Below are 27,494 nucleotides of genomic sequence, written 5' to 3' on the forward strand. Positions count from 1 at the left end.
GCCTCCCCCCATAATTTATTGAAAATCAACAAACATGAGCATAAAATTAATCTGGCTGAAACTGTAAAACATACCATAGGAGGATAATTTTAACTCCACTCTAGTTTGCTGGGTGGCCCCACTTTCACTTCATGTATGACTGTCTATGTGGGGACCTGTAAGGGTTTAGGATCTGGCCATGCATCATGCTAGAGCATCAAATGGGAGCCAGTTTGAGGATTCATTAAATTACATCTGCTGGACTATCATTGACAGGTTCTGGCTCTTGATCTAAGTTCCTGTGTGTATGTGCTTGGCCACATGAAGTGCGATTTTCTCACTTTGTATTTATTTTCACCCTTTCGTAATAAAAACTAGTCCTGTCGACGTGAACTTGCTGTCCCCACTGTGCCCTGCTTTCACAGCTCTGTCAGAGGTGAAACTACTTTCCAGAGAACGTGTCCCCTTCCCTGAAATGCTGCTTCTCAGTGTTGTGGTTTCCTCTGATCTCCCAACATTTCAATTGATTAATTGCAAATAATTAGGGGTCCATGTAGCATTCACAGCTGAATCCCTATTGTTTATTTAACTTGAATTTATAGTGGCATGAAATCAAGACAGGCATGGATTAATGTCAGATGGGCCCTCTTGACATGCTGACTGAAGAGAGGCTTTGCGATTGAACTGTGGTGACTGGCAAACAGACAAATTCCTGGAAATGAGAAAATTCAGTTTCAAGTGATTGATATTTAGGTTGCCGGTGACCTAATGGATCACCTGATTTGGCTATGCCACTCCATGCTTGTCAAATGGATGTGGAGCAGATGGAGGGCAGCTTTTCTGACACAAGTGTGTAAGAACTGAGAATGCAGCTGTTTAGCAGGTGCCATCGAACATATGGCCTTTCCTGATCAGCTCATGTTTTAGTGTATGAACAGGGGCACTTCATGAAAAGCTCTGAGTCCACAGAGCAGCGTGACCCGAGTGTCGCGGGCAGATGACTCTCCTTTTCTCCACTTCACTGCCACTCCAAGGTGTCGTTCCCTCATTCAGCCTCTTTCACGGCCCCTCTGTATTTGTGGTTCCCAGCTGTGTGTTTTCATTTTACAGCCCCAGAGTTGAGTATGATAAATTCAATTTAATCAACCCTCTCGAGTCCTCTAACAGTTGCATGTTCCCACTGTCTCAGACAGGAAAGCATTAAATTGCTTTCCAGTGCTAGATGAAAATGTCAGCTTTGCTATGAATTCTTTTTAAGTTCTTTACCTGGGAGGGTCCTGGGAGCATCGTTTTTCATTGCTACGCATTGTGTGTTATTGACTGCTTGAGTGAGCTTGACCTTCAGTGGACAATGTGAGTCATTTTGCCTTATGCAACTCTATAGGTAAGGTGTCACCAATAATGATAAATCAGTCAGGTCATGTGCTGACAGAGGATTAGATAACATAGTGGAATCTCCCCCCTCCCCTTCTCTCTTCTCAGATAAGCATTTGTAGTGGGACCACGCTTCTCCAAACTGGGATCCCAGAATCCAGGTCATAAATGACAAGGTACTGAGTCATCTAGTCTTCCAGTTATCTGCCTTGAGAGGATAATTCATAGTTAACCCCAAAAGTGAAACAGCTCAGTGTTAATATCGTGTTGTTCGAGCTGTCTCTGACAGTTAATGGTTAAATGCTTTCTGGCAGGACAAGAATGTTTTCTTTCTGAGCAGTGACTGACACAATTTGCTACCATGCTGCTTTAAGTGTCATTTTGACATTTCAGTGAGGGATTATTATAATTTGGTATTTTTACTCTGCTCAAAATTTTCAGATAAAGCAGGAAATTACTTAAAAGCCCTCACTGTGTGAGGATTGTGTGTCTCATTTCTGAGTTATTGTAATTAATTAATATACTTTCCCCATGTTGACGTCGATACTTTGCCTTGGGACTAAATGTGTTATTGTTGCTGTCTTCAGTCGAGGCCAGCTCTGAGCGTTACTGGCTTGCTCTTTTCAGGCCTCATGCTAAACTGTTTTACGAAGGCAGTATTTTGAACCATGATAGATGACAATGACGACAGCGGTGGGAAAAGGCGGGAGTTAATTAGTCAGGCCAGTGGAGGCTTGAGTTTGTTTTGTTTGGCTTCTTACCTTCCCAGTAATCATATCTAGGCCAACATCTTTGGGAGTGTTCACCTGAGATGACTCAACTCCCAAGGGGACTTTGGAAACAGGCCTCTGACCTGCGTGTTAGCAAGGTTAGCAAGGTTAGCAGTCGGGTTACAGGAGAGTCCTGCTCTGCTCTGTGGGGGCATCCCTACTTTCCAGGATCAGCCTGAGGATAACGGAAGGAGCTTGGATTACGACAGCTCACCAAAAAACCTTTGCGTTTTGGGGGGAGCCTTCAGTCATCCTGTACTTTAGTTGGAAAACTTGGTATCATTAACCCGGTATTATTAACCTGCTACCAACAACAGATCTGGATTTTCCCCTGATTGATGCTCTAAGATAGTCAGGCTTGTTGATATGACACTTGCTGTTGTCCGACAGAGGTGCATATATATATCCATCCATTTTCCAAACTGCTTATCCTACTGGGTTACGGGGGCAGGGAACAACCCAGGATGGGGGGCCAACCCATCGCAGGGCACACTCACACACCATTCACTCACACATGTACACCTACGGGCAATTTAGTAACTCCAGTTAGCCTCAGCATGTTTTTGGACTGTGGGGGGAAACCGGAGTACCCGGATGAAACCCCACGACGACATGGGGAGAACATGCAAACTCCACACACGTGACCCAGGCAGAGACTTGAACCTGGGTCCCAGAGGTGTGAGGTAACAGTGCTAACTACTGCACCACCATGCCGCCCCTCATGTATGTATATGTATATATATGTATATGTGTATATGTATGTGTATATATGTATATGTATGTATGTATGCATACACTCACCGGGCACTTTATTAGGTACACCTTGATAGTACCAGTTTGGCCCCCCTTTTGCCTTCAGAACTGCCTTAATCCTTCGTGGCATAGATTCAACAAGGTACTGGAAACATTCCTCAGAGATATTGGTCCATATTGACATGATAGCATCACACAGTTGCTGCAGATTTGTCGGCTGCACATCCATGATGTGAATCTCCTGTTCCACTACATCCCAAAGGTGCTCTATTAGATTGAAATCTGGTGACTGTGGAGGCCATTTGAGTACAGTGAACTCCATTGTCATGTTCAAGAAACCAGTCTCAGATGATTCGAGCTTTATGACATGGTGCATGATCCTGCTGGAAGGAGCCATCAGAAGATGGGTACACTGTGGTCATAAAGGGATGGACATAGTCAGCAACAATACTCGGGTAGACTGTGGCGTTGCAACGATGATCAGTTAGTACTAAGGGGCCCAAAGTGTGCCAAGAAAATGTCCCCCACACCATTACACCACCACCACCAGCCTGAACCGTTGATACAAGGCAGGATGGATCCATGCTTTCATGTTGTTGACGCCAAATTCTGACCCTACCATCCGAATGTCACAGCAGAAATCGAGACTCATCAGACCAGGCAACATTTTTCCAATCTTCTATTGTCCAATTTCAGTGAGCCTGTGCGAATTGTAGCCTCAGTTTCCTGTTCTTTGCTGACAGGTGTGGCACCCGGTAGGGCTGCTCGATTATGGAAAAAATCATAATCACGATTATTTTGGTCATGATTGAAATCACGATTATTTTACACGATTACTCATTGACTTTGGAAATATGTTGCATTTATTGAACAGAACAGTGAATTCTCCTTAAAACAGATTAAGACAGATAAAACAGATAAAGGCAAACAAGATCAACAATGTAGTGCACTTCCACAATCTTTTGAAAACAAGTAGTAAATAAAATATAAATATTAAATAAAATAATAAATAAATTAGTTCAAAATAAATGTGCCTTAACAAACTGAAAAATTCAAAACATTTTACAACATTCTACATTTTAAACATAATTAACAATAAAATTCCGGTCAGTAACTCAGTCCAAAAATATGAAGTGTATTGTTAAGCTTATATATAGCTCCATTGTGCGGCTAGACCAAAGGTCTGTTGTGGTGGCGAAGTACTCTGCTTTTAATACTTCATTAGCCACTTCTGAACGGCATTTTTCAAATAAAGCAGGCAGAGCAACTCTCGTGAAATGGTGTCGAGATGGCAAAGCATAATGCTTATCCAGAGTATTTATCATTTTCCTGAATCCTTCATTCTCAACCGTGCTAATAGGGCACATGTCTTTGGCTAAAAAGTATGCAACAGCATCTGTTGTTTTTTTTTTCTTGCCTATCTGAGCTGGATGGATACGGAGTTGCACTGAAGAGCGTGTCTTTAATGGATGACTGTGTTGCGGAGGATGTTGTGGTGGTTGTTCGCCGTTCTTTCTGTTTCTTTATTAGTTGGTCATATGTCGGTCTGTGTTTAAATTTTAAATGGTTAAAAAGATTTGTGGTGTTACCAACCGGTGCCGACACAACCGCGTAGCAAATCTTGCACCTAATATGTTTTTGATCCACGTCCGCTTCTTCGAATCCAAACTGTTCCCAAACAACAGAATTGCTTCTACCTCTTTTGTTGACCAAAGACTTCTGTGGCTGCTCTTTTTCTGCCATCTTCACTCGCGCTAATTTTTAAATGCGATCAAATGCCACATACACAACTTCTTCGCTGACTATAGAGTGAGAGAGTTCAGGCTTCTGGAAGGGCGAAAGTGCGGATGCGTGCGCGCGTCAGAGCACATGTCAAAATAACTTCAAAAAAAAAAAAGTGAATCATTTTTTTCGATTACACCATTTTTGTGATCGTTGAGACCCGAAATCGAAATTCGATTAATTGCACAGCCCTACCACCCGGTGTGGTCTTCTGCTGCTGTAGCCCATCTGCCTCAAGGTTCGACGTGTTGTGCGCTCGGAGATGCTCTTCTGCATACCTTGGTTGTAACGAGTGGTTATTTGGGTTACTGTTGCCTTTCTATCAGCTCGAACCACTCTGGCCATTCTCCTCTGACCTCTGGCATCAACAAGGCATTTTCGCCCACAGAACTGCCGCTCACTGGATGTTTTCCCTTTTTCGGACCATTCTCTGTAAACCCTAGAGATGGTTGTGCGTGACAGTCCCAGAAGATCAGTAGTTTCTGCAATACTCAGACCAGCCCGTCTGGCACCAACAACCATGCCATGTTCAAAGTCACTTAAATCACCTTTCTTCCCCATTCTGATGCTCGGTTTGAACTGCAGCGGTTCATCTTGACCATGTCAACATGCCTAAATGCATTGAGTTGCCACCATGTGATTGGCTGATCAGTAATTTGCGTCAACGAGCAGTTGGACAGGTGTGCCTAATAAAGTGGCCGGTGTGTGTGTGTGTGTGTGTGTGTGTGTGTGTGTGTGTGTGTGTGTGTGTGTGTGTGTGTGTGTGTGTGTGTGTGTGTGTGTGTGTGTGTGTGTGTGTGTGTGTGTGTGTGTGTGTGTATATATATATATATATATATATATATATATATATGTATATATATGTATATATAATGTGTGTGTGTGTGTGTGTGTGTGTGTGTGTGTGTACATATAATATATATACATACTGTATATAAGATGTAAGGGCATTTTTCCAATGCACCAGTTACCATAGTTTTGGTCCTTCAAGAAAGTACTACGAGTACAGTACTTCAAGGTGTTGGTTTTCCACTGGTGTAAATCCTGACATCGACGCTGAATGACAGCACAACACAAGGCAGGGTATTTTGTACTGAATTTGAAAAATGGCTGTAGTATATTATAGGGTTGGACGATGTGCAGTTAATACCAGCATCGCATGTTATGCACATACAATTCCCACAACAAGTCAGCTAGATTAACAGAAGCTAGACCTTCTGTTTGATGCAAACATTATACCACAGGGAGTTTAATTATTAGTATAATTACCTCTAAGCAACCTCCATTGGCCAAATGGCCTCCTCATTTAACTTTATGATCTTAAGTTTTTCTAAAACATTTTTACTCTACCAAAGGAAAAAATAACTTAATCTTAAAAGGAATAAGCATTATAAAGTCTAGTATATTTAAAAAATCCGTTTAAAGTCTACTGTCACCACTTTTGCATGAGCGCTGCATGTCTTCTCTGAGACAATCATAATCATTTTCATCCTTGCTTTTTGAATCACTCCTAGACAGGTTTGTGAGAAATTTGTTGAACTACTTTTTTGATTTATGAATACCCCAGTAATTATTACAACAAAATTACATTGTGATATTTCAAATTTTTTCAACATCGTACTGTCCAAATACATTACTTTATTTCTTTGCATGCCAACCAGTTCTTGACCAGATAGCAGTTTAAGCTTGGGTCTCTTCATGTGTCCACACATCCATTATTGTCACTTTTATTTTCTTACTTTATCGTGTTTTCTGAGTTCGCAACTTTTTTCAAGACGCCGGCTGAATTGTGTTTCAGAGGCAGGTTGATCGCATAACCAATCACCAAAAACGTCCCACCCCAAAGTACCAAAAAATGACACCCGTTGGTTTGGTAGTTTAGGTAATGGAACTTTTGGTCCTGGTACTCGACCGAAGTCAATGGAAAAGGGATAATACTGAAATGACCATGGTGGAAAAGCGCCCTAATATAGCGTGCATATATTTTTTCATTTTCTATTCAACACGCAAGCTATAACTTGTGAATCCTGCTCGTCCTGTATATCCGGTGCTTGTTGCTGCCACCCCAGAGTCTACCACTTCGAAATGCTTGTGTTGTATCTTTAAAAAGTTTCTACTGGATATGCTAGGCCCTCTTTTAAGGTAGCATAGCTGGACAGCTACTCAGTTTAGACTTATTTCCTTACAATGCCCCTTGGATTTTTGAAAGACGATTAGTTTCTAACAGCTCTGCAATGTTGTGCGGCCTCGGACTTGACTGAAAGCATGACCTTGTTTCGGGAGATTTTTTTTGATCGAGCAGTTGCATATGTTTTGTCATGGGGTGAACCTGACTTCATATCGCCAAAACTGTCCACTTCACAAGCACAACGTCAATTTAAAACAGAGTGTCTGGTGACAGTCAAACTGGTTGTGCACAGTGCCTGTGATCTGGTTGTATTCTGTGTTGTATCACCCATTGTGTGGAAATAAAGGGGAGAGGCCCCGATGACGTCCAAACAACATCAAAGTGAGCATGGCAAAGGTTCTCCTGTTCTTTGTCCTTCCTTGATGTAATCCGGTGTGAGCACCATGGGCCTGTTTGCCTCTGAGGCATGTGAATGTGAGCCTGGCCTCGTACCGTGGCTAGGAAGCCTGACAGATTGGAGCCAGGAGCCAGCCCTGCATCTCATGCCTCGTTTCCACCAACACAGTGCAGGTACTGGGCTGGTTTTCGCTTGGTGTCTTTTGAGAACCTGCCCGCATTTCCACCGGTTTCAAAAAATGTTACACAGAGGGAAGTGAGGGGGGAGACTCCCTCAATGACATTTATCAGCAGGGGGGATCCGTTGCACAATCCACATTACCGTGTGTTTTTTGATTCAGATGTGGGCTGGAGTCCAGTATTTGAGAACCCTTTGGTGTATGCGGTTTGATTATTGCAGGGAGTGAAAGAAACTGGAGTGAGAGATGGGGCTTGATTGGGGCTGAAACTGGTGGTTTATCCTCCAGTTGATAAATTCTGTGTTTGGCGTGAATCTGTTCTGGATCATAGGCAGATTTAGGATGAATGGTAATGATTTTTTCTGAAATGTTTCTGAATGATACAAATTCGTAAGAGGATCCAGGGTCCCTCGTGACCCTGACTTGGAGTAACTAGTTAAGTAGTAAGTAGTTAATGGAGGGACTGAAAACATTTTATCATTGATTTTTATTTATTCATCAAGGACAGCTCTCAATGTATTCAGACACCCCCCCCCCCCCAAATCCCCCCTTTCAGCTCTCTGTCAGCGTGTGCCGTCTCTGACTTACTCCATCATACTCTGTTTTGTTTGTATATACAAGTGAGCTGGTCTTCATATTGTGCTCACTCTCACACTGAACATGTTATTTATGGCACAAAAAATGTTTTTGGTCTTAAAGTTTCACTCGAGCATTAGTTGCTGTGGTCTGTTTTATGGTGTCAATTTGCGATCACCCTTGAGAGACCAGTGTGTCCCATTTCTGAGATGTGAGAGACCTGCCTGTTATGCTTGTTCTCTTCTGTGATTGGCGAGTCCACCATTCTGCTCCCCTCAGCACCCTGGCACACCCTGGCATGGACCCTGCAAGACATACTCAATGAAAAATCTTAACAGCATTCAAATTTGGGTTTCTGCCGTGCTGCTAAGTGAGATCTGTGAAGAGGCCTGGCAGCTGAAAATTAATCACGCACTACATTTTCATAGCTCTCCCTAAGTGTTTTTAGGCAGTGTATCGGGGTTCAAAATAGATTTGTGTTATCAAAAAATGCGAGTTGCAGGTGGGGTTTTGCAAGTCGGCGCAGCAGTTCTGAACCGCCCAGAGGGACATTTATATTGAATGACTGTTACTGCTAGTAGTGATCGGCGAAATGGCAAAGATGGGGAAAGCGATGACACGGGCATTTCTGAGAAGACGGGCCCCAAACCCTCAAAGACTGTCTGAGACCAGGCTGGCAGCAGCTAGCTTTGTCTGTCAATGTATCAGGGAGCTCCCATGGGCCGCCATCGGTTACAGAACACGATGGAGGAAACCTTGTCCCTTTGGATGATTGCTGAGGAATCGTTTCCAGACTCTGACTGTGTATCTCTTTGACTTTAATGGAGGCAGATGGTACAGTTTTGAACGTGGCGCCTGAATTTGGATCCCAGGCCTCTACTTCCACCCACCTTGTGGCACGGCACAGTTTATCCCGCGGTGGCTTTTTTTCTTTTTTGGCCACTTAAGCGTGTCTGGTCACCCAAGTTGTGCCCGCCCTCTTGCAAAGAACGCTTACGCCGTAAGTCTTTCTGTCAGGCAGCACAGTAACTTAGGATGCAGGAAGTCAGTTCTGACAAGAAGCTCATAGTGGTGGTTCTGTTTCTCTTTTTGTGCCTTTTTCAAAAGAGGGAGTTTGATATGGATTCCACCCACTCCTCCGGGGAGAAACATACTCAGCTTGCCCCTTTTTGCTGGGAAATTCAGGGACGTTCCGTGATTGACTGGACCTGTAATGGAGGGGAGGGATATAAAAACACTGTAAAAAGACCAGCAGGTTGTCCCTGCTCCTGGAATTCAAAAGTGTGAAGGAGGCTTCCTCTTATCTGAACCTGGCTAATGTAAGAGTACAGACAGAGCTGTCTTAAAGACGACTGATTTCAAACGTGAACCAGTCGTCTGCTGGATGCCTTTTATTCTGTCTCTCAGGCTGTTTAATTAGAATGAATTCCCAAATGAAGACAGCCGAGGGTGGTCTGTATTCTGGTTTCAGAAGAATCACCAGAATCCTTAATTATAGATTGCGTATGATATTGCTATTGGCAGATTGTCAGACCCATGGTTTTGACGGTTTGATTTTGTGTGGGCCGGCTGTTGCTGCAGTCTAGTTGCTGTGAGTTTCCTGCCACACGGTTCGCCCTGGCCACACGGTCTTGATGAATCGGTCAGCGTACGGTCGAGTCAGGATATCACACAAACATTAGATTCTCTTCTGTCCCTCACTGCTAAAACCATCCTCACGTACATGTTCAACAATCTTACAAAATGTTTTTCAATATATGAAATGTCACCTGGCTTAACTTCCACACAGATGGTTCCAGACATAGTCAGATTTAACTTGCTACAGGATATTTTATAAAGTTTATTAAGTTATAGTAATATTAACACACTGCTCATCCCTAACTTGCTTGTAGTGTTAGATACTTTACTGTATTTCCACTAGGCCTTTCAAGATTCAATTATCACAGAGTTTTATCATTTTAGTCTGCAGGGATAATTGAGATTCTCCCTGAAGATAGCGATGGATGTGTTATGCGCTCACCCTAACCCCGATGCGGGGTGGCCATGCTATGAAGGTGATAATGAGAAGCTGCACTTGGGGGCCTGCTGTGGGTATCTGTTGCACTTCAGTATCTGATAAGCTTTTACAGATGTCTGTCTTCTGGCTGCATACCTGCTGGGAGTGTTTACTCCTCTCACAGAATACAGCCACCTTCAGCAGTAGCACTGCATTGCATTATTCTCTGGGCACCATGCAAGGGAGGAAGGGCTGGGAAACTGCTGTTTCCCACAGATTGATGCAGAGTTAAGATGGCCCAGTTGTACGAGCATCATACCTTTTTTTTTTTATTATTTTTTTCCTGACCCCATCGAAGTGTCCTTGAGCAAGACACTGAACCCCAAATTGCTCCCAGTGTGCAGGTTGGTACCTTGTATGACAGCCTCCGTCACCGGTGTATGAATGGGTGTGTAAATGGGTGAATGTTAGGCATACAAAAATGTAAAGCACTTTGAGTACTCGTAAGAGTAGAAAAGCGCTATATAAATGCAATCCTTTTACCATTAACATTTGCCTGAGATGTGGTAAAAGAGTTGCAGTCAAAATGAGAATGGCAATGTGGAGTGTAATTAAGTGCAGATACTTATAATGCTCCTGACCGTTTAACATCTCATTATGTGGACCCCCACCTCCGAGCCCCGCCCAGCCCATTGCCCCTCCCCGATCTTTTTCACTTCTCCCGCCCGGCCTTATTTCTCCCTCTGTCTCTCGAAACGGAAACCGAGGTGGCAGAACTGTTACACTCAGCACCTCATTAACAGCAGCTTCCTGCTCAACGTTCAGGTTGTCATTCGTTACAGGTTGTCTGCAGTGGGTCCTTTGGCTTTCAGGGAGACGTGGAGAGGGGGCCGTAGCAGATCTGCGTTATGACCGCATATGCACCGCGAAGCGCTTTGCAGGACTGAGCAACAGCGCACCATTTGAGCAGTGTTTCCTTGGCGTGTGTATGGCTTTGGACCCCTGCCACTTAACTGAAGCAAACCAGCCCTTCTTATTCCTGCTTTTGATGTGCTCTCCTCTCTCTATCACATGCTTGTTTTGTTGTTTAGCCGGTCCACGTCTCCCCTGGTTTCCAGTGTTCTCCTCCTTGCATTAATAAGCCTTAAATCAGCTTTGTTTGTAAATTCCTGACCCGTCTCAGCAGTGTGGTACATGTCAGTTTTTTTTTTTTTTTTAACCTTCGTACCTTCTGGAAGCCTGTGTGTCAGTACATTCCGTTATGAATACTGTGTGTGTTTGTCTGTGTGAGTGGGAGTGTGCATGCGCAGCTCTGCCCCCTTGCCCCAGACCACTCGTGATTAAAGCCCTGGTAGACATGATGAGTAAGGCACTCACTGAAACTGCCCAGTCTTGTACGTTAGCAGCAGTCATTCAGAATCTTTAGACACATCCTATGAAGTACTGATGCATCTGCTTCTGTTCGTTAGTGACCGTCTGTTAATTACTGCCCCCCCCTCCACTACCCTGATTGAAATTTTTATAAAGGTTGTCAGCTTATACCTTTGTCAGCTTCAACATCAAGCTCATTTATATGCTAATTAGCTGTTCTCCCTGAAGTTCTCCCTGAAATAACCCACATATTTTCTGTCGCCTGTGATGTGCCTGTTGCCTTCTAGGTTTTTGTGTTTCTGCTTTGAATGGCCACCTAAAGAGAACGCACGGACCCATGCGGAGCAGGAGCTTCATAATTCAAAAACTGCCTGACAAAGGTGTCGGGTGTGTGGTGGCCCCTTGCAGGTCTGCTCTTCACTGGGGGGGGGGGGCACTCGGCCATGTGGCAGGGTTATTAATGGTCTCGAATGCCTGAATGTAAACCGTGCGATGACCTTGTTGATTTCCGCTTTCACCCGCAGCAGGTAGATCTGGCCTCTTTCTTGTGTTTTTGAAGTCACCTCTTTGCACACTGACGCAGCACAGGAAGCTGATGAACTGAAACTGATAAGACACTTAATTTGGCAGTGAAGGGGGCTTATTGTTAATCTTAGCTGGTCATACCTGAGCACAGTGTCTTGATAGCTGAGGCATGGCTGGATTTGCAAGGAACAACCATTGTCCAAGCCTCCATTTCTACTCTTGAAACAGTGTCGCTGTACCGGTGTTTTAACCTGAACTAGCTTAATGTTTAGCTACTGTGTTTTTGCTCATGAGATGAGAACCTGCAACCTTCCGGATGGAATTGCATGCTGCCCATAAAGACCAAAGTAAGTGTGAAACTGCTCTGTGCCATCTTGTTTATGCTGTGGGTTGGATGGTATAAGACTGCCTGGCACTGTCCACTTACAGATTTAAAAATCACCTGTATGGAAGCGTTTCGGTCCCTGGCACTGGACCTTGCCTGTTCAGTCCAAGAGCCTTTTTGTTGTTGAAGCCAGAGTGCAGCTCCTGCCTTGGCCTTCTTTTGAATGACTCCGACAGTCATGATGGTAATGGCTTAGGAAAGAGTGATAACCTGTCTTTAACATCCTAGAAAATGTTCCTGCAAGGCAAAAATATGGAATGTGTTTTTAATTGGCGTTCTAGATGTTTTTTTTGTAACTTTAATGAACTAATCACTTATTTTAGATGCCTTGTTAAAAGTTCAGTAATTTTCCTTTACAAACACAATGTGTGTCGTTCTGTCCGCATGTCTGCCCTGCCCTGTGTTTCTGTCCTCTCTCAACCTCACACTGCCCTGTCCATTTGCTCCCTGCCCAGTCCTCTATCTGTCTGTCTACTCCCCACCTTCCCTGTCTCTGTCCACTCCCCAGCCTGCTCTGTCTGTCCCCTGCCTTGCCCTGTGTCTCTCCACTTCCTGCCGTGGTGTGTCTCTGTCTGTCTCCATCTGCTCCCCAGTCTGCCCTGTCTGTCTGTCTGCTATCTGCCTTGTCCTGTATGTCTCTCCACTCCCCACCTCACCCTGCCCTGTCTGTCTGTGTCCATTCCCTGCCCTGTCCTGCATGTGTGTTTTTCTGCTCCTCACCCTGTTTCTGCTGGTCCTGGTGGATCTGATGCAGTGTCACCTGTGAGTCTCAACATTCAGACCACATGTCATGCCCCTATGCCCCAAATAGTTTGTAGTTTTTCTTGTGACCTTAAATCTCTAAAACCTGTCTGGTAGTATCCCTGGAGAAGTGAAACTTGCATGAGTATAAAGAAACCCCCTAAAGCTATTTCCAGTTAAGGAAGAGTGGGTTCACACAAGCTCCCTTGTTTTCAGCGTCACCAAGAAATTCTCAAATCCTTTTTCAAATTCCACCCTTTCACTCCTGCCTTAAGGAGGATTGACCTCGCTGTTACCACGGCACATGGAGGTGAAGCCGCTGCCGATCTCCACTCCCCATCCGCAGCAGTCGAGCGTGGGGTTGGAATTTGGAATTCCACCCTTATCGTGCAGGGGCCCCCACACAAAATGTTCCTCGTGACACACAAGGAAATGAATGATGGCTGCTTCGGTAACAGTAGGCTTTTGTTTTCCGTTCAGGGGTGCTGCGCTTGTTTGCTCTAATTAATAATATTGGCGATGTTCTTGCCGAATCACACCGTGTTCTGTGAGAAGCGCGTGTACCGGTGTTACCACGTCTATTCTTCTCCTCCTTGAAATGAACACCGTGTCGTTTGTTTACGTCTCGCACCTCGGCCCTCCGGCTCTGTGAGCTGTTTCCCGGCAGCTTGCTTTTGTTCCTAGGATTAGGCTTGGCTGCCTGACCTCATCGTGGCCTGGTCCTCACTTTCCGAAGTGACTGTGAAAGCTTTTAAGGAGAGCTTTGAGTGAGTGAGCATTCAGCATCCAGAAACAGTCGACGTGTGGGGACAGCGTAATCGGACACATCAGGATGGGGTCCAGACATCCTCGGTGGTGCTGTGATATAACCAAATACTTTACACATCCTTGCTTTATGGTGAACCCTAGCATAACAGGAATTCTTATGAAGGTGTTCTTCAGTAAGGTTTTCTGCATGGGAATTTATATACTTATCAGAGCATAAAAAAGATTTTCTAGTTGTCAATGTTCATTGATAGCATAGGTTTATGTGCGTGATTATTTGTATATATACACACACACACACACACACACACACACACAGCTCTGGGGACCACTCTATTTTTAAACCTGAATTTTTAAATCATGGTTCAATTATGGTTCTACTCATAGAAGGCTATGCTGAGCAGCAGGTAGCTTCAGGGTTCAAAAGTTTTTAGACAGCAGTACACAGGAATAAGTTGAAGAAGACTACACTGGGAACAACCAGAAATCAGCCAGTTAAAGGACAGAAGCAACCTTCTAATGCTAGAGATGACCATTATCTCAAACGTAATGGGAAACATTAAGTGCAGGCGTGAAGTACACTGCTACGACAGTTCGTTTCAGACTGAAGTCCCATAAAGCAAGGAAGAAGCTCTTCATTAATGAGAAATAGAAGAACCAGACAGCAGTTTGCAAAAAAAAAAAAAAATGCCATTCGCTGTTGCACACCCAAATATTGAGTGAAATAATAAAATAATAAATGTGCTGTGGTCTCTGTTTTTTCCCAGAGCTAAATATGTAATATGCTATTGGCATTCAGTAAAAAATGAGCCCCTGCTATGCCAGGGCTATGGGTGAAGCATAGCGGGCTAGGACGGGCAGTGTTTTAAAACGGTTTGTTCTGGATCGATACATACAGTGGGCACCAGAAGCCCTCTACACACCACTTTAAATTGACACTACCCAGAAACTGTGTTTGTTTATAGATCTGTCCAGCTACAACTCGATTCTGCCGTTTTAGACAATTTTTTTACTTGATTTTAAATTAGAAAAGATTATTTCTGCAAATTGATTTTAATCTACCTCACAAGTAGATTACTGGTTCTGGCCATGGATATATGCAGGCTTTCGGGGTCTGTAAGCTGTTAGTTCATGGGTCTCTGCAGTGTGCCTTCATGGCATAAGTTCAAAGCTACCTCTATCTAAGCTTTATGTTAGTGATGGTTTAGCACAGGGTTTCCCAACCCAGTACTCAGGAACCCCCAGACAGTCCACATTATTGCTGCCTCCCAGCACACCTGAACCAAGCAATCAAGAACACTGAATTCTTGGTTCAGGTGTGTTGAAACCTGGGTGAAAGAAAAGGGCTGTGGTCTTCCGGGACTGGAGTTTGAGACCTTTGATCTAGGGGGTCCCCGAGAACTGAATTGTGAGTCACGGGGTTAAAGTAGCGTCCAAGTACCCAAATGGGGACTGGGTCACGAGAGGCCTTTCAATGTCCCCCCCCCCCCCCCCCCCCCCCCAAATGGAACGGTGAGCGTGGCCAACATGGCAGCGATCAATGCCCATGGGAGTTTACAATGGCACAAAAATGAGGAGGGGACACAGGGCATTCAGTTCTCTGGGTCAGCGCCCCTTTGTTTAACCAGGTCTACTTTCTCCTTGTCCTTGTAAATGAGGACTGCTCTTTAATCCCTCCTTTCTCTGGGCTCCATGCAGCCTATGTTTGCAGCTTACCTGAGGTGAGTGCTGTCATTACCAGGAGTGGTACGATAAGGTATCCCCTCTCTGGTGTCAGCTTTTTAGACACACCCCCTTGTTGAAATATGAACGTGATACTTCCAGTCCGCACAGAGGGGACGTTTAAAAAGAACTAGCCCAAGCACCCCACACACGATCCGTCTTGACCCACTCAGCGTAATTCACGATAACGGGAGTCGGCCGTGCTGGATTTCAGAGCCAGGTCTGAACCTTAACCTGAACCTGTGTGTGGAACTTCAATTACTCTTCTCAGAGCATTTTTTGAGAGGCCTGTTTTCGTAGCTGCTCCATGGGCTTAAACTTTACAGAAACCCTGAAGGCAGACATCATAATATTTTTGCCAGTGCGGACCGATAAAGTCAATACTGTGCTTTTTAAAGCGGCCTGTAGAGGCAAGTCGGCGCGGGGTCATGTGGGGCATTGGGTCTGTGTTATGTCTCCAAAGTAAGAGCTTCAGAGGTGGAAAATCAGCTGCATGCCCATGGACAGACTGATTGGGTGGGAGGGAAAGAGGGAGGGTGAACCAAGAGTCTGTCCCGCACTCACTGGGGAGGATCTGAGTGCTGGCTGAGGGCAGTGAGATGTCGGCAGCTTACAGCTTGGCGGCATCACAGGCCTGACATCCTGTACATTTTATGGTGCTTTAGAGCAGTGGTTCTCAACCAGGGGGGCTCCACCCCACTAGCTGCCCACAGCATTAGCGTTTGTTTTTTTTTTTATTGTTATTTGGGATGCATCAGTACCATTTTTGTCAGACTGAAGACGAATACCAGTGCTCACTTTCTGGTAGTCAATACTTAGGGCTGGGTGATGTCTTTCTCCAAAAATATTCCCATTTAATTGTTCGTAGCCAACTCCTAGTAACCAAGACCACGGCAAACGTGCAGATCTGGAGGGGCAACTACTGGGTGCGAGCTTTTGTTATTTGCATTGCACCAGGGTTAATGTTTCACATTTTCAGTCTCTGTGCTAGTATGTTCTGCACAGTGGGTGGTTGTAGAGTGCTGCTGGCAGCAATTTTGTGGTACTATATCTAATGTTTAATTTTTCGATGTTTAATCAGATTACGTTACTTTAGTTTGAACTTGTTTTGTACCTCGTCATGCAATTGTAGTAAAATGCAGATTATACTACACTATGTTTTGGTTTTTGTAGTTAATTTTGCAGTCCTTTCTTTTGCAAAGTGGTCTATCAGACACTTAATGCGTAATTCAGCAAAAGGGTCGAATGTGGCTTTTTCCTGACGGAAGAGGGGCATCTGCGGGCCCCACAGACATCGCACTCTGTCCGCAGATGTATGAGGTGGACCTTGAGAGCAAAAAGTGGCAGGCAGATATACCAGCATCCCAGCCAGTCGGTTATGGGGGGGAGCACTCTGCAGCAGATGGGAAGTCCAGCTTTCTCCCACCTCGACTCGTAAAGTGAAGGATATTTCGTTAGTTTGTTTACCTGTTGTCTGTGGTTGCAGGCGGTCCCTCTTTCATACACTATGAGGGCTCCATTAGTGACTGGGCCCTTATGAGTCGTGATGGGCCCTTCAAATCCTGTACTGCTGTGGTGTTTCTTTAGAAGGAAACCAGCGAACTCGCAGTGTGTTCTGTGACGGTGTTTGAATAATGGGGCCGTTCTGATTTATGGTTCGGTTTCTGTTTCATCTTGCCATGGGGCCTCTTGTTTTTAGTGTCAGGAGCACCTGGATCCGTCCCCTTGCTTGCATTTTCTTTTTTTTTCTTCTTTTTTTTGGGATGGTTAGAAACCCAAAAGCTAAACTTGCAGATCTGTTTGTGGCCATGCTCAATGCTTATGACCTCCTGCGATGGAATGTCCCATGAAATTCCCCCTGTGGCCTGTAATCTGCTTTGTCCCACCTACATTCAGCCAGTGGCGCTGGTTCTGTCTGTCTGCTTTCACCCCAGAGCTGATAATTTATTGAAAACCTCAGTGTGGGGTGTATACCTTTACACAATAACAGAATCCTGGATTTCCTTCAGTGTTGCACTGCTGTTGTCAGAGTGATATGAGACATCGGCCTTGGCATGTTTATTCTGTTTAGCACTTTGGGCAGGGGGCATGGGGGTGGAATTTAGGCAATGAAGTGTCTGTTTCCCCCGACCTAGCTGCCCTTTACACCCCACGGCTTGTGTGACCTTTAGATGCCCTGTCTGGCCCTCTGAGGTTGCAGGGCCGTGCTGTGCATGTTTGTGTGTGTGCGCACACGCATGTGTCTGTGTGCTATGGAAGGGAGTGGTTATTTTTGCCTCTTATCTGGTGTAACAAATCACTGCCACGTATATTGTGTAAATATTTACCAGGAGGGTGAATAATGGCTCCCTTGTAATTCCTCTGGACGCATCTCACTGACGTTACCGCTGCTATCCCACAGTGTCACGTGGGTCTCTTGGCCGAAGACATGGAGAGTTAAGCGCAATGGTCTTTGTTAGCTGAGCTGAATGATGCCAATTATAAATAGCTATAAACTTAGTGTTAGAGATTGAATACAGTTTTCCCTCTTGAAACAGGTTTTCCTTGGGCATGTGGCCTGGTATACCCCCACAGTGTCTCTCACTATGACCCAGAGCTACACGGTGTTGCTGGCATGTTGCACGGCCCAGCAAGAAGTGATGCTCACATGTGGTGAAGCATCAGCTGGACCCGCATGAGGGGGCTGCCGTATTATTTATATATAGTGTAATATTGCTTTTGGTTAAGTGGAAGTGTTAAGGGCAATCTCTCACTGTTCTGTGTTATGGACAATACAAGTCAAATCGGTCTTTTCGGTCATGTCAAAATGTGCAGGCATACAGTAGAGTGAAATGGCCGCTGTCTTTAAAAATGGTTTGGCACAGAACGTTAGACACATGAGACAGTAATGAATGAATGAATGAATGAATAAGATGTAGAAGTAGTGCAGCTCTCGACCAAGGCTGTCCAGTGAGTTTGTACATTATGTCACTTAAGAAATGTAAACATCTTACAGTGAAAGCAGTGTATGAAGTACAGTGTGTGGACATTCTTTTATTTATGTGCAACTGATGCAGAAAGTGACCAGTGCAGATGGTTATGAATTCAAGCTGCTCAGTGGAGTCCCAGACAGGAGGACTGAGGTAGAAGCGTACTGAGGAGTCTGCTGGCATGAGAAAAGAAGCTGTTGCAGAATTTTAAGCAAACGCACTTTGCAATACTCACCTATTCTCACACTTGGCAGAATGTCAAGGTCATAATTTGGGCTCTCCAAGTTTTTCAAATCAAAAGTTATGGCACTTGTCTCTTTCCGGGTGGGGCAGGTGCCAGGTGACTGAAGCATGTTAGTTCTCGGCTGGATCATGCCTTGACGAACCTTCGCCTCCCCTGCGTGTAGGTATCTGTACAACTCCCCCAATGCGGAATTTGAAGCAAGCGGCCGTTGGCAGTATCCGAGTAGCTCTGCGGGACTCCTGTGCTGCACGGCGCTTCTCAGCAAGTTACGATTTGTCCAACTTTCTTAACCTTGTTAGAAAACTGAAGCTCGTCAAAGAACCTGATAGGTCCTCTAAGGCCATTGCATGGTTCTTCCTAGTACACTAATGTACTCTCCTATAAGGCTGTTTCAGTGTGTAGTTACCACTGCAGCGAATCCTTAAGGTGGTCTGTTTAAATATTTAAAATGTGCTACTCTTACATGTTGTTCCCACCCCTTTGCAAAGCTTTGCTTTAATGGTAATCATCTGAAAGTGGAGAATATTCCTGTAATGGAACGAGTCTCCCCACATCACGTGATGCCCGGACCACACGGGCATACATCTTCCGGCTATGCCGTCGTTAATAAGTCATCACTTCATGTGACACCTTAACCCGGTAACCAGATATATGAATCACTCCCTGGTTTATGTGGGGTCACTTGGGTGGCATCCTCCCCTCCACAGTGATCGCGTAGCAAACCGGGAGTGGCTTTGTTTCTCCTGCGCAAGTTTACTATTCACGCACACATTACGAACAGGGAAATGTGGTCGTCCCAATATTCATGCGCCTGTGGGATTTCCCCCAAAAACAATGGTGCTTGCTTTCGTAATGGCTGTGAAATGTGTGATCACTTTATGCTGTTTTTTTAATACTCTTATTCTTGCTCCGACTTGGCAGCAAGGAATCTGTTGGGAAGCCAAGTGCACTGAATTCCCAAAATGTTAAATTGTTAACCCCGCCTGGTTGAGTCATTGTTGGGGAATCAACTCGAGTGTATGGAGATGATTTTACGAGTGTGTGGAGACCTTTCAAAATGAAGCCATCACTCCCACCAGGGAAGATCTAGATCTAAGCCTGGATGTTGAAGATCCAAAGCAAAGATCTGAAAGCTCTTCTCTGCTATACATCGACGTTCTCCGCAGCTGTTCCCATCTGAGGTGTGACGTAGATAACATCAGGCCAAGCAGGAAGTCATGCCGCCCGGTTCCCATCTTGTCCTATGGGGGAGTGATTGCTCTCCTCTTTGAACCGGTTTTAAGGGTCGTTTTCATTTTAATGACGGTCAGTGGACCCATTCACTGCATTGATTGCGGTCTTGAGTGCCTCGATTTGTTTATGTAACCGGATAAAAAGGTTCTTTGGATCGCTGCAGTTTTTTCCCCACATCCTACACGTTAACCTCATGCACGGCTTTAAAAATGTTTATCTCCTGGGAAATCAGAGGGAAAAGCATGCAGCTGAGGGGTTGTTAAAAAGGTTCACGTGGTGATGAAGAGACCGTGGTGCCCTCCTCCCTTCCACCACCCCCACTGCTGATGGCTGTCCTCCCCCTACTCCCTCAGGGCCTGAGCATGACGAGCAAGCGGAGCCTGTTCGGGCGGCTGGTGCCATGCCGCTGCCTGCGGGGGGAGGAGGAGGCCGTCACGTCGTTGGACTACTCCCACTGCAGCCTGGAACAGGTGCCCAAGGAGATCTTCGGTTTTGAGAAGACGCTGGAGGAGCTCTACCTGGACGCCAATCAGATTGAGGAGCTGCCCAAGGTGAGCCCCCGCCTCCTCTCGACATGATCAGGCCCCGTGTCTCCTTACCACACCTGCCCTTTCTGTCGATCAGGCTGCACATTAATTATGCACTGCACCGTACCTCCAATGCTTCGGTCAGGAGCTGGTATCACACCTGCACTAACCACCTGACTTATTTCTCACTGCCCCGTGGATTTGTTCGCTTTTTGCATCTGTATGATTTTATCGGCATGTGTCTGTGTGTGCCGTTTCTGTGCTGGGATACAGTGGGATACAGAACCTGACATGAGCACGTCTTCTCTATGCCATTCTGCATGTCTTTAGGCTCTGCCGAATTTGCTCTCCAGGGAATAATGTACAAAAAGCAGCACACTTCCGAGCACCTCACTCATCTTTTACTGTGCTGCCTGCACTTCCTGGCTTGGCACAGCCACTTCTACTGTCTGCATCCTCATCTCACATGTACAGCCAGCAGAGCCCCTCTGCTATCCTGTGTTTGCAGAGGTGCTGTTCAACGGGTTGCTTACTGCCCCTGTCAGCATGTAGACCCCCGAAAGGCCCCTGACCGTGTGCATGCAACTGACCCCCAAACTCTGCTTCCTCCACGCAGCAACTGTTCAACTGCCAGTCCCTGAATCGACTGAGCCTGCCAGATAATGACCTGACTGTGCTACCCGCGGGCATCGCCAACCTCGCCAATCTCAGGGAGCTCGACATCAGCAAGAACAGTAAGTGCCACAGCTGCCTGCTTTTCTGAAAGCCACCACCGTGTGTGTTTGTTTGTTTGTTTGTTTGTTTGTTAGAGAGGATAGACAGGAGAGAGTTGTGGGTATGAGTGTGTGAGCTGTCCGAACTGCATTGCATTCTAAGCTGTGCCCCCCAGGGTGATTTATTTATTTTTTTTAGCGTCAAGACCTCCCTGGGTGGAGGAATGTGATGTAATGGCTATGATATGGGGAACACCGTACAAGTAGCTGGTCTTTTACAGTGAGGCTCGGTCCCTTTAGGATGCCACGGTACCTGTGAGCTTGAGGTGGCCGGGAGCCTCCAGTTCATCCCACTTTAGTCTGAAGAAATGCGTTCGGCAGCACCCACCTGCAAGATTTCAGTGCATTTTCCTTGAAGGGGCACATGATTCCTTTAATAAAAAATAATTTAAAAAACTGTGTCAGTGTGAATAACAATGAGCGTTGTCGTTGACCAGCTCCCCTTTTTTCACACACTGGCCGGATCCTACAGGTTTTGGCCTCGAGGAAACACACCTTAGTTCTGTAGATATGCCTGCAGACGTGTGTGGGGAGCATGAATGCAGCTACGCTCTTCCCTGTTGCCCTCAGGGCCATGTTCTGCTTAATGCTCTCGTTAGTCCAGCCCCTTGTCATCATCAGGAAAGCATAAGATGCTGTGATTCGCTCTTTAGAGGACACATTTGTTCTTAAGCAGCCGGAGGATGGGATTTAGAATCAGAAAAATGACACCTGTCTCGAACAGGAGGCTGGGCTCATTTCTCAAAGGTAGCAGTGTTTGGCAGGGGGTGCAGGAGCCAGCCAGAATGACAATGCCAGTCATACCCAGCGCAAGGATTAAGGCTTGTGCTTAGCAATCCGCTAAGTGGCTGCCTGAGACTGGATTTACATCCCTCATGACCAATGAAGAGCTTTGCAGAAAACGATCCTCCTCCTTGCTGTTTGTGCCCCACTCCCACACATTTTCGTACGTAAGGTGCTTCAAGTCGCGTATCTAGTAGGAGCTTGCAGGGGACGAAACCGTAATTGGGAGTAATAAAGGAACTAGGAAGGAAGATCACTGAGGCTTCTGTTCCCGGAACCCACAAATAAACGTGTGGATCACACAACTGGTGTCCCGGAGGAGTTGACCACTTGAAGCATTTCTGACAGCTTTAATCACCCCCAATTCAACCTTCCTGAAACCGGTTTCACTTTTCCCATTTTGAATTTGCTCAGAATCATTAAATTCCACCACCTGTGCATGTTTAAATGCATCGCTCTCACGCCGCTTGTGCACAGAGAAAGGAGAGGTACACCGTGATGTGTGGAGAGTCAGTGGCCACAGGAGCGTAACCACGTCAGTCACACCAGTGATGTACCACTGCACATCCGCCCCCTCCGGAGGAGGGACACTCTTCCACTTTACTTATTTAGCAGAAATGTAATTGAGAAAGCAGGTCAGCCAGTCCCTGGAGCAATCGGGCGTCAAAGGCCTTACTCAGGGGACCAACGGTGAAGTCACACCACCAAGCCTAGGATTTGAACCAGCAACCTTCCTGTCCTGATACGGTGGCCTGATCTGCCTAGGAACTCAAGCCCACATGGGACTTGCCCTGTTCTCCCAGGTTCACTCCAAACCTGGACAGGGCATGCCACAGGCCCGTATGATATAGGGCTGCTTCAAGGTTCGATCTGTACAGCAGTGAGAACCTGAGGTGACAAAGAACTCCATAAGCTAACTGCTGTCCAACAGAATGGATGACACCTTAATCTAGAGTGGCAGGTCTCTGTATTCAAGAAACAGACTGATAACTGGTCGATCCCAGGTCGTGTCTTCAAGGCATTGTTGAGTTGTCCGCATCCCCCATAAGTTGTCTTAGGTCGGCACAAACCACACTGGGGAACAGCGCAAATTAAAAGCGTTTTGCTAGAATGAACAGAGCGTTTTGAAAACTGACCTCGCCTAATGACCTATTAAAACTGTGAGCAATGGCACATTTATGGTCACCTTAAGCAACTTCATTGCCTGGTTTATAGTTTCATTTATTTATTTTATTTTTTTAACTTGTATTTATTTCTTTTTGGTAGAACTTCCATGTCCAGTATATAAAGTCATTTCATAAATAGTTAAAATGTTAAATCCAGAATGTGTGCGTGCATGTGTGATGTACAATACTGCTCCTACTTACAGATAAGCTTCTCTGATGGGTTTTGTTTTGTGTTAAATGCTGACTTTTTGGTCAAGTTTTATGGCTTAACGTTTTGCCACTTCACCTTCCAACAGGCATCCAGGAGTTCCCAGAAAACATCAAGAACTGCAAAGTTTTAACCATTGTTGAAGCAAGTGTGAATCCCATCTCCAAGTAAGTGGGCTTTTCCAGGAACGTGATTTAAACTGCATAAATGGGTGAGAGCAGTTTGTCTGAGTATAGGATTAATAGGCTGCTTACTGTCCATCAGTGAAAGTGTTTAATAAAGGCGGCTAAAATATTGAAACATCTTGTGATTGTCCAGAAAATTGATTTTCAACTTGGTTAAGATCAGAGAGGAGATTCCTGCCCTCTAATCCTCCACATCCTGGAACAGCTGTTCATAAGGCAGCAAAAAGCTTTTAATTACTCTTGAAATCTGCAGTCTCTGCTCAGCCAAGTGCTCTAATTTCCCGCTTTATAACTGTTATAACTGTCAGTAAAAATCACTAATGTTATGGTTTTTAAAAGAGGAAGTGCAGCTTCCGTTTAAGCGCTAAATTAAAACCAGGGCGCCTACATTATCCCCGTGCGGCATGACGCCGCCTTGCTGATTGTCTGCCAATTCGCTTGCTGATTTGTTTTCTGTTTCACAACGAAGGCTGCTGTGACTTTGATGCTCCACTTCATCTTTTAGCCCAGTACATCACCTTCCCGCTCTTGCTGACCATTTGATGGCCAGACCACAGGCGTGGGGGGGTCTGAGCTGCCATTATCATTCATGCTCAGGTGCTTAGTGACTGTATGTCGTGCCTGCCCCCTCCCCCCCCAGACTCCCAGAAGGATTCACGCAGCTTCTGAACCTCACCCAGCTCTACCTGAATGACGCCTTCCTGGAATTTCTGCCCGCCAGTTTCGGCAGGTGAGGCTATGGATCTGAGCTGGCTCCGCCCCCTCATGGCTTTCTCTTATGGAAGCTTAGGGCATAGAACTCCACTTGAATCACTTCATATTGGCACTGTCTGCTTGTCCTGATCTTTGGAATTTCTCTTTAAGACAGTGTTACAGAAACATTAATGCAGTTTAGAGGTGCATCAGTACGTTTAGTGTAATGTTTATATGAGATGTGGCGTGGGGAGCCATTGCCACGTTTCTGTTCCGGGCTTGTTAACAGCACTTCTCCCTTCAGGTTGACGAAGCTGCAGATCCTGGAACTGAGAGAAAACCAGCTGAAAATATTGCCCAAGTGAGTGAGCCGTGTCCTTCACTCCCTGGGAGTAGCAATATGGGATTAGAAGACAAACCACCCCTCCCTCCCCCAGTCAGATTATCCTGCTCTGGCTGGATCCTGCCCCCTCCAACCGGCCATGTCGCTCTAGGCCCCTGGTTTAGAGGGGCCTGCCCCTACCCTACTCTCAATAAAAAAAAAAAAAAACTTCTGTCATCCCACGACACTGCCAGCGGATGCCAGCCAGCGGGGGGTAATTAGGGGCCAGCTGTGTTTACTCCGCAGCAGTCAGGCAGGGCCGGATAGCTGGAGTGGAGTTTCATGGAAAGGTGAAACTAGGGCAGCGGGCTGGCACCCGTCCAGACATGTCTCTGCGGCCTGGACAGCCAGCCTGTCCCCCCTGCTCCAACCGCGTTGTTGAAATATTAAACTCGAAATGGGCACTCTGCTGGTGATTTGCGAGCTGGCATTTTAATAGGGAGATTTCAGGTCGCAAATGACAAAAATACCCATCAGCATTGAAGAATAGCTATGATGTGATTGACTGTGCTGGTAGTGGTTTGTTTGACATGCTATACCATAATCCCCCTCCCTCAAACAAGGGCTACATTTTGTGTTCAGTGCTTTCGAAACTTATTGTCACCCACATGGCCGTACTGGTGACACTCATGACTGGGCTCTTTATCGCACCGTGACCCATGCAGGGGGGCGCCACCATTATCAAATCGTGTCCTTCGTTGGAAGCAGGAAGGTGGCACCCTCCTGTATTTGTTCTTGGATCCTTTTGTTTTAAAAGTTCAAAATCTTGATTTTTGAGACCTTGCGTCTGGCCACTGAACATGATCACAGCATTTGTGGAGTCATCTAGTAGTTACAGGGAACTTCCTGTTTGAGGCACTCTTCCGACTGCGGTGTTTCACAAATGGTGGTGCAGTCCCGTCCGGTTTGAATCAGAGTGGGGTCTTTGTGGTCCTGGCTGTGAAGTAAACGTCTGTTACCTTCCATTCTGGGAAAACTGCTCACCATGATCTTTGTGGAAAATCGGTCGAAAAGACCCCTATGTCTCCCAAAGCAAGTACCACACAGTTGCCATTTCAAGCGGTGCCTTAGAAGCGCAGGCTGTTATTCTCCAGTGACTGTGGTTCAAGACAAATTACTGAGTCACTTTGAGTGTGAGTGGTGAGATTCAGTCATGGGGCTTAAGAATGGGCTCCCATCAGTGTCCCAGCAGGATGGTTCAGTGCCTCCCAAGCAGTATCGGCTCAACCTGTTTTTCTTGTACCGGTTCTGAATAGCAATACATGGGCAGCTCCTCGTCACTGCTGACACTCTTTTCATAGACTCAGTTTTAAATAGTATTGGGTAATTTTAATATGAAAGCTGTAATCTGAAAACCTTTGCATTGTACCTGCAAATGCTCATCTAAATGAAGACATGACTATTCAATGTGACTTATATATATATCATGTGATTTATTGTAGGCTGTCAGTGAAGCACTGAATTAGATATGAGCAACTTTGCTGTTAGAGTTAAAATAGCCACCTTTAGCCAGCATAGATATGCTTCCTAGTCTCTGTCCTGTCAGTGCAGTGGGTGACTTTAAGTGGCCTAACGTATGGGTAGGGCGCCCTCCACCAGCCATACGTGGTAGTTCCGTGATCCTGTTAACCTGCTCTCCCAACACAGAAGCATGCAGAAGCTAACTCAGCTGGAGAGGCTGGACCTGGGCAGTAACGAGTTCACGGAAGTGGTGAGTACCAGTGTGGGAGTGGGGCTTAAGGGGTCATGGGCCTCGGCCAGTGGTGAGCTAGCTCACCTTGAAAGAATGTCATTGTTTTAGCATCCCCACAAAGCAAGCATGTTTACAGTGTGTTGCAACATTTTAGTGTTTAAATATGTACACCTTGAACTATTTGGGAAGTTGTCTTGTTGCTCCATGTCTAGTTTATTGCTCCATTTTTTAGTATTTGAATTTTTTCCTTAATATCGTTTGACTTGATGATCATGTGGTCGAAAACAGCCAATCGGTTGGTGTGCCAAGTAGTCCAGTTATGTCGCTGTGGTACTTACTCCACTTTTAAGATCTGGTGTAATGACATGTTGAGAGTAGCCTTTGTGTTTCTGTGTTGAATCACTCTAGCCTGAAGTCCTGGAGCAGCTGACCGGAATCAGAGAGCTCTGGCTGGATGGAAACAGACTGACCTTTCTGCCAGGGGTATTTATCCATGTACTCTCTCTCCCCTCTCTTTCTCTCCCCCACCCTCGCCATGGTGCCTTTCTCTCAGCTTGAGGTTCAGACTAAGGCTCGCCGTGTGCCTTTACGAGATGCTCCGAGCTGTAGTTTTGGGCCCGTCATACGGGCCATGTGCGTCACGCGCGGAGCCCATCCATCCCCCAGCTCTTGGCTCCAGTTTAACGCCCGCCCGTCTCTCACCTTGCCAGTTAATGCATTTGGACATTTGGCTAACGTTACCGAAACTCTGTTTGTCTAAGTTTGGACTTGTGTGTGCTTGTCTTGCTGCTGACTGTCATGCAATCGCTTCACGCTCCCCATGTTTACACGCAGAATTCCTGACCGCGTGCACGTGTTACATGCATGCTGTGACCGTTCTCCGGCGCTGGTGTTCCCTGCTATAGGCCTCCTGCCAAGTGGGCGTGTCTGTGTGTCCCCACGGAAACAGGCTGGGTCGTAATTAAGCATCTCGGCAGCAACCAGTAATTAAGGCCGACTGCCTTCAGATTAGTATGTTGGCATATTGTTTCAGCAGCTTTTAATTAATTTAATTATCTTTTAATGTAATAAAATTTGTTTCCTCTGCATGCATTTGATCTCTGTCCTAATAAAAACCAAGGTAGCATGTTCTGTTTTATTATTGTTGTGATCCCCCACCCCTCCCCTTCCAAATTTCCCTCTCCTGGTAAATGGAG

At 45.8% G+C, this 27,494-nt stretch overlaps 1 protein-coding gene across 4 annotated transcripts in view; it reads left to right on the forward strand.

The window, feature by feature from the left end:
* erbin (erbb2 interacting protein) overlaps positions 1-27,494 on the forward strand; it is a 60,371-nt gene that overhangs the window by 12,232 nt on the left and 20,645 nt on the right. For 3 of the 4 annotated variants that reach the window (XM_049019528.1, XM_049019530.1, XM_049019531.1), the window contains exons 2-9: positions 1,462-1,529; positions 20,242-20,439; positions 21,032-21,149; positions 23,434-23,512; positions 24,171-24,260; positions 24,528-24,584; positions 26,253-26,316; positions 26,707-26,781. In XM_049019528.1, coding sequence (XP_048875485.1) covers positions 20,251-20,439; positions 21,032-21,149; positions 23,434-23,512; positions 24,171-24,260; positions 24,528-24,584; positions 26,253-26,316; positions 26,707-26,781 — 672 coding nt within the window. In that variant the 5' untranslated portion in view covers positions 1,462-1,529; positions 20,242-20,250. The remainder of the gene's footprint in view (positions 1-1,461; positions 1,530-20,241; positions 20,440-21,031; positions 21,150-23,433; positions 23,513-24,170; positions 24,261-24,527; positions 24,585-26,252; positions 26,317-26,706; positions 26,782-27,494) is intronic. The other variant, XM_049019529.1, reaches the window with a different exon arrangement.

The sequence above is a fragment of the Brienomyrus brachyistius genome, chromosome 7 (genome assembly GCF_023856365.1).
Source record: "Brienomyrus brachyistius isolate T26 chromosome 7, BBRACH_0.4, whole genome shotgun sequence".
Classification (NCBI taxonomy): Eukaryota; Metazoa; Chordata; class Actinopteri; order Osteoglossiformes; family Mormyridae; genus Brienomyrus; species Brienomyrus brachyistius.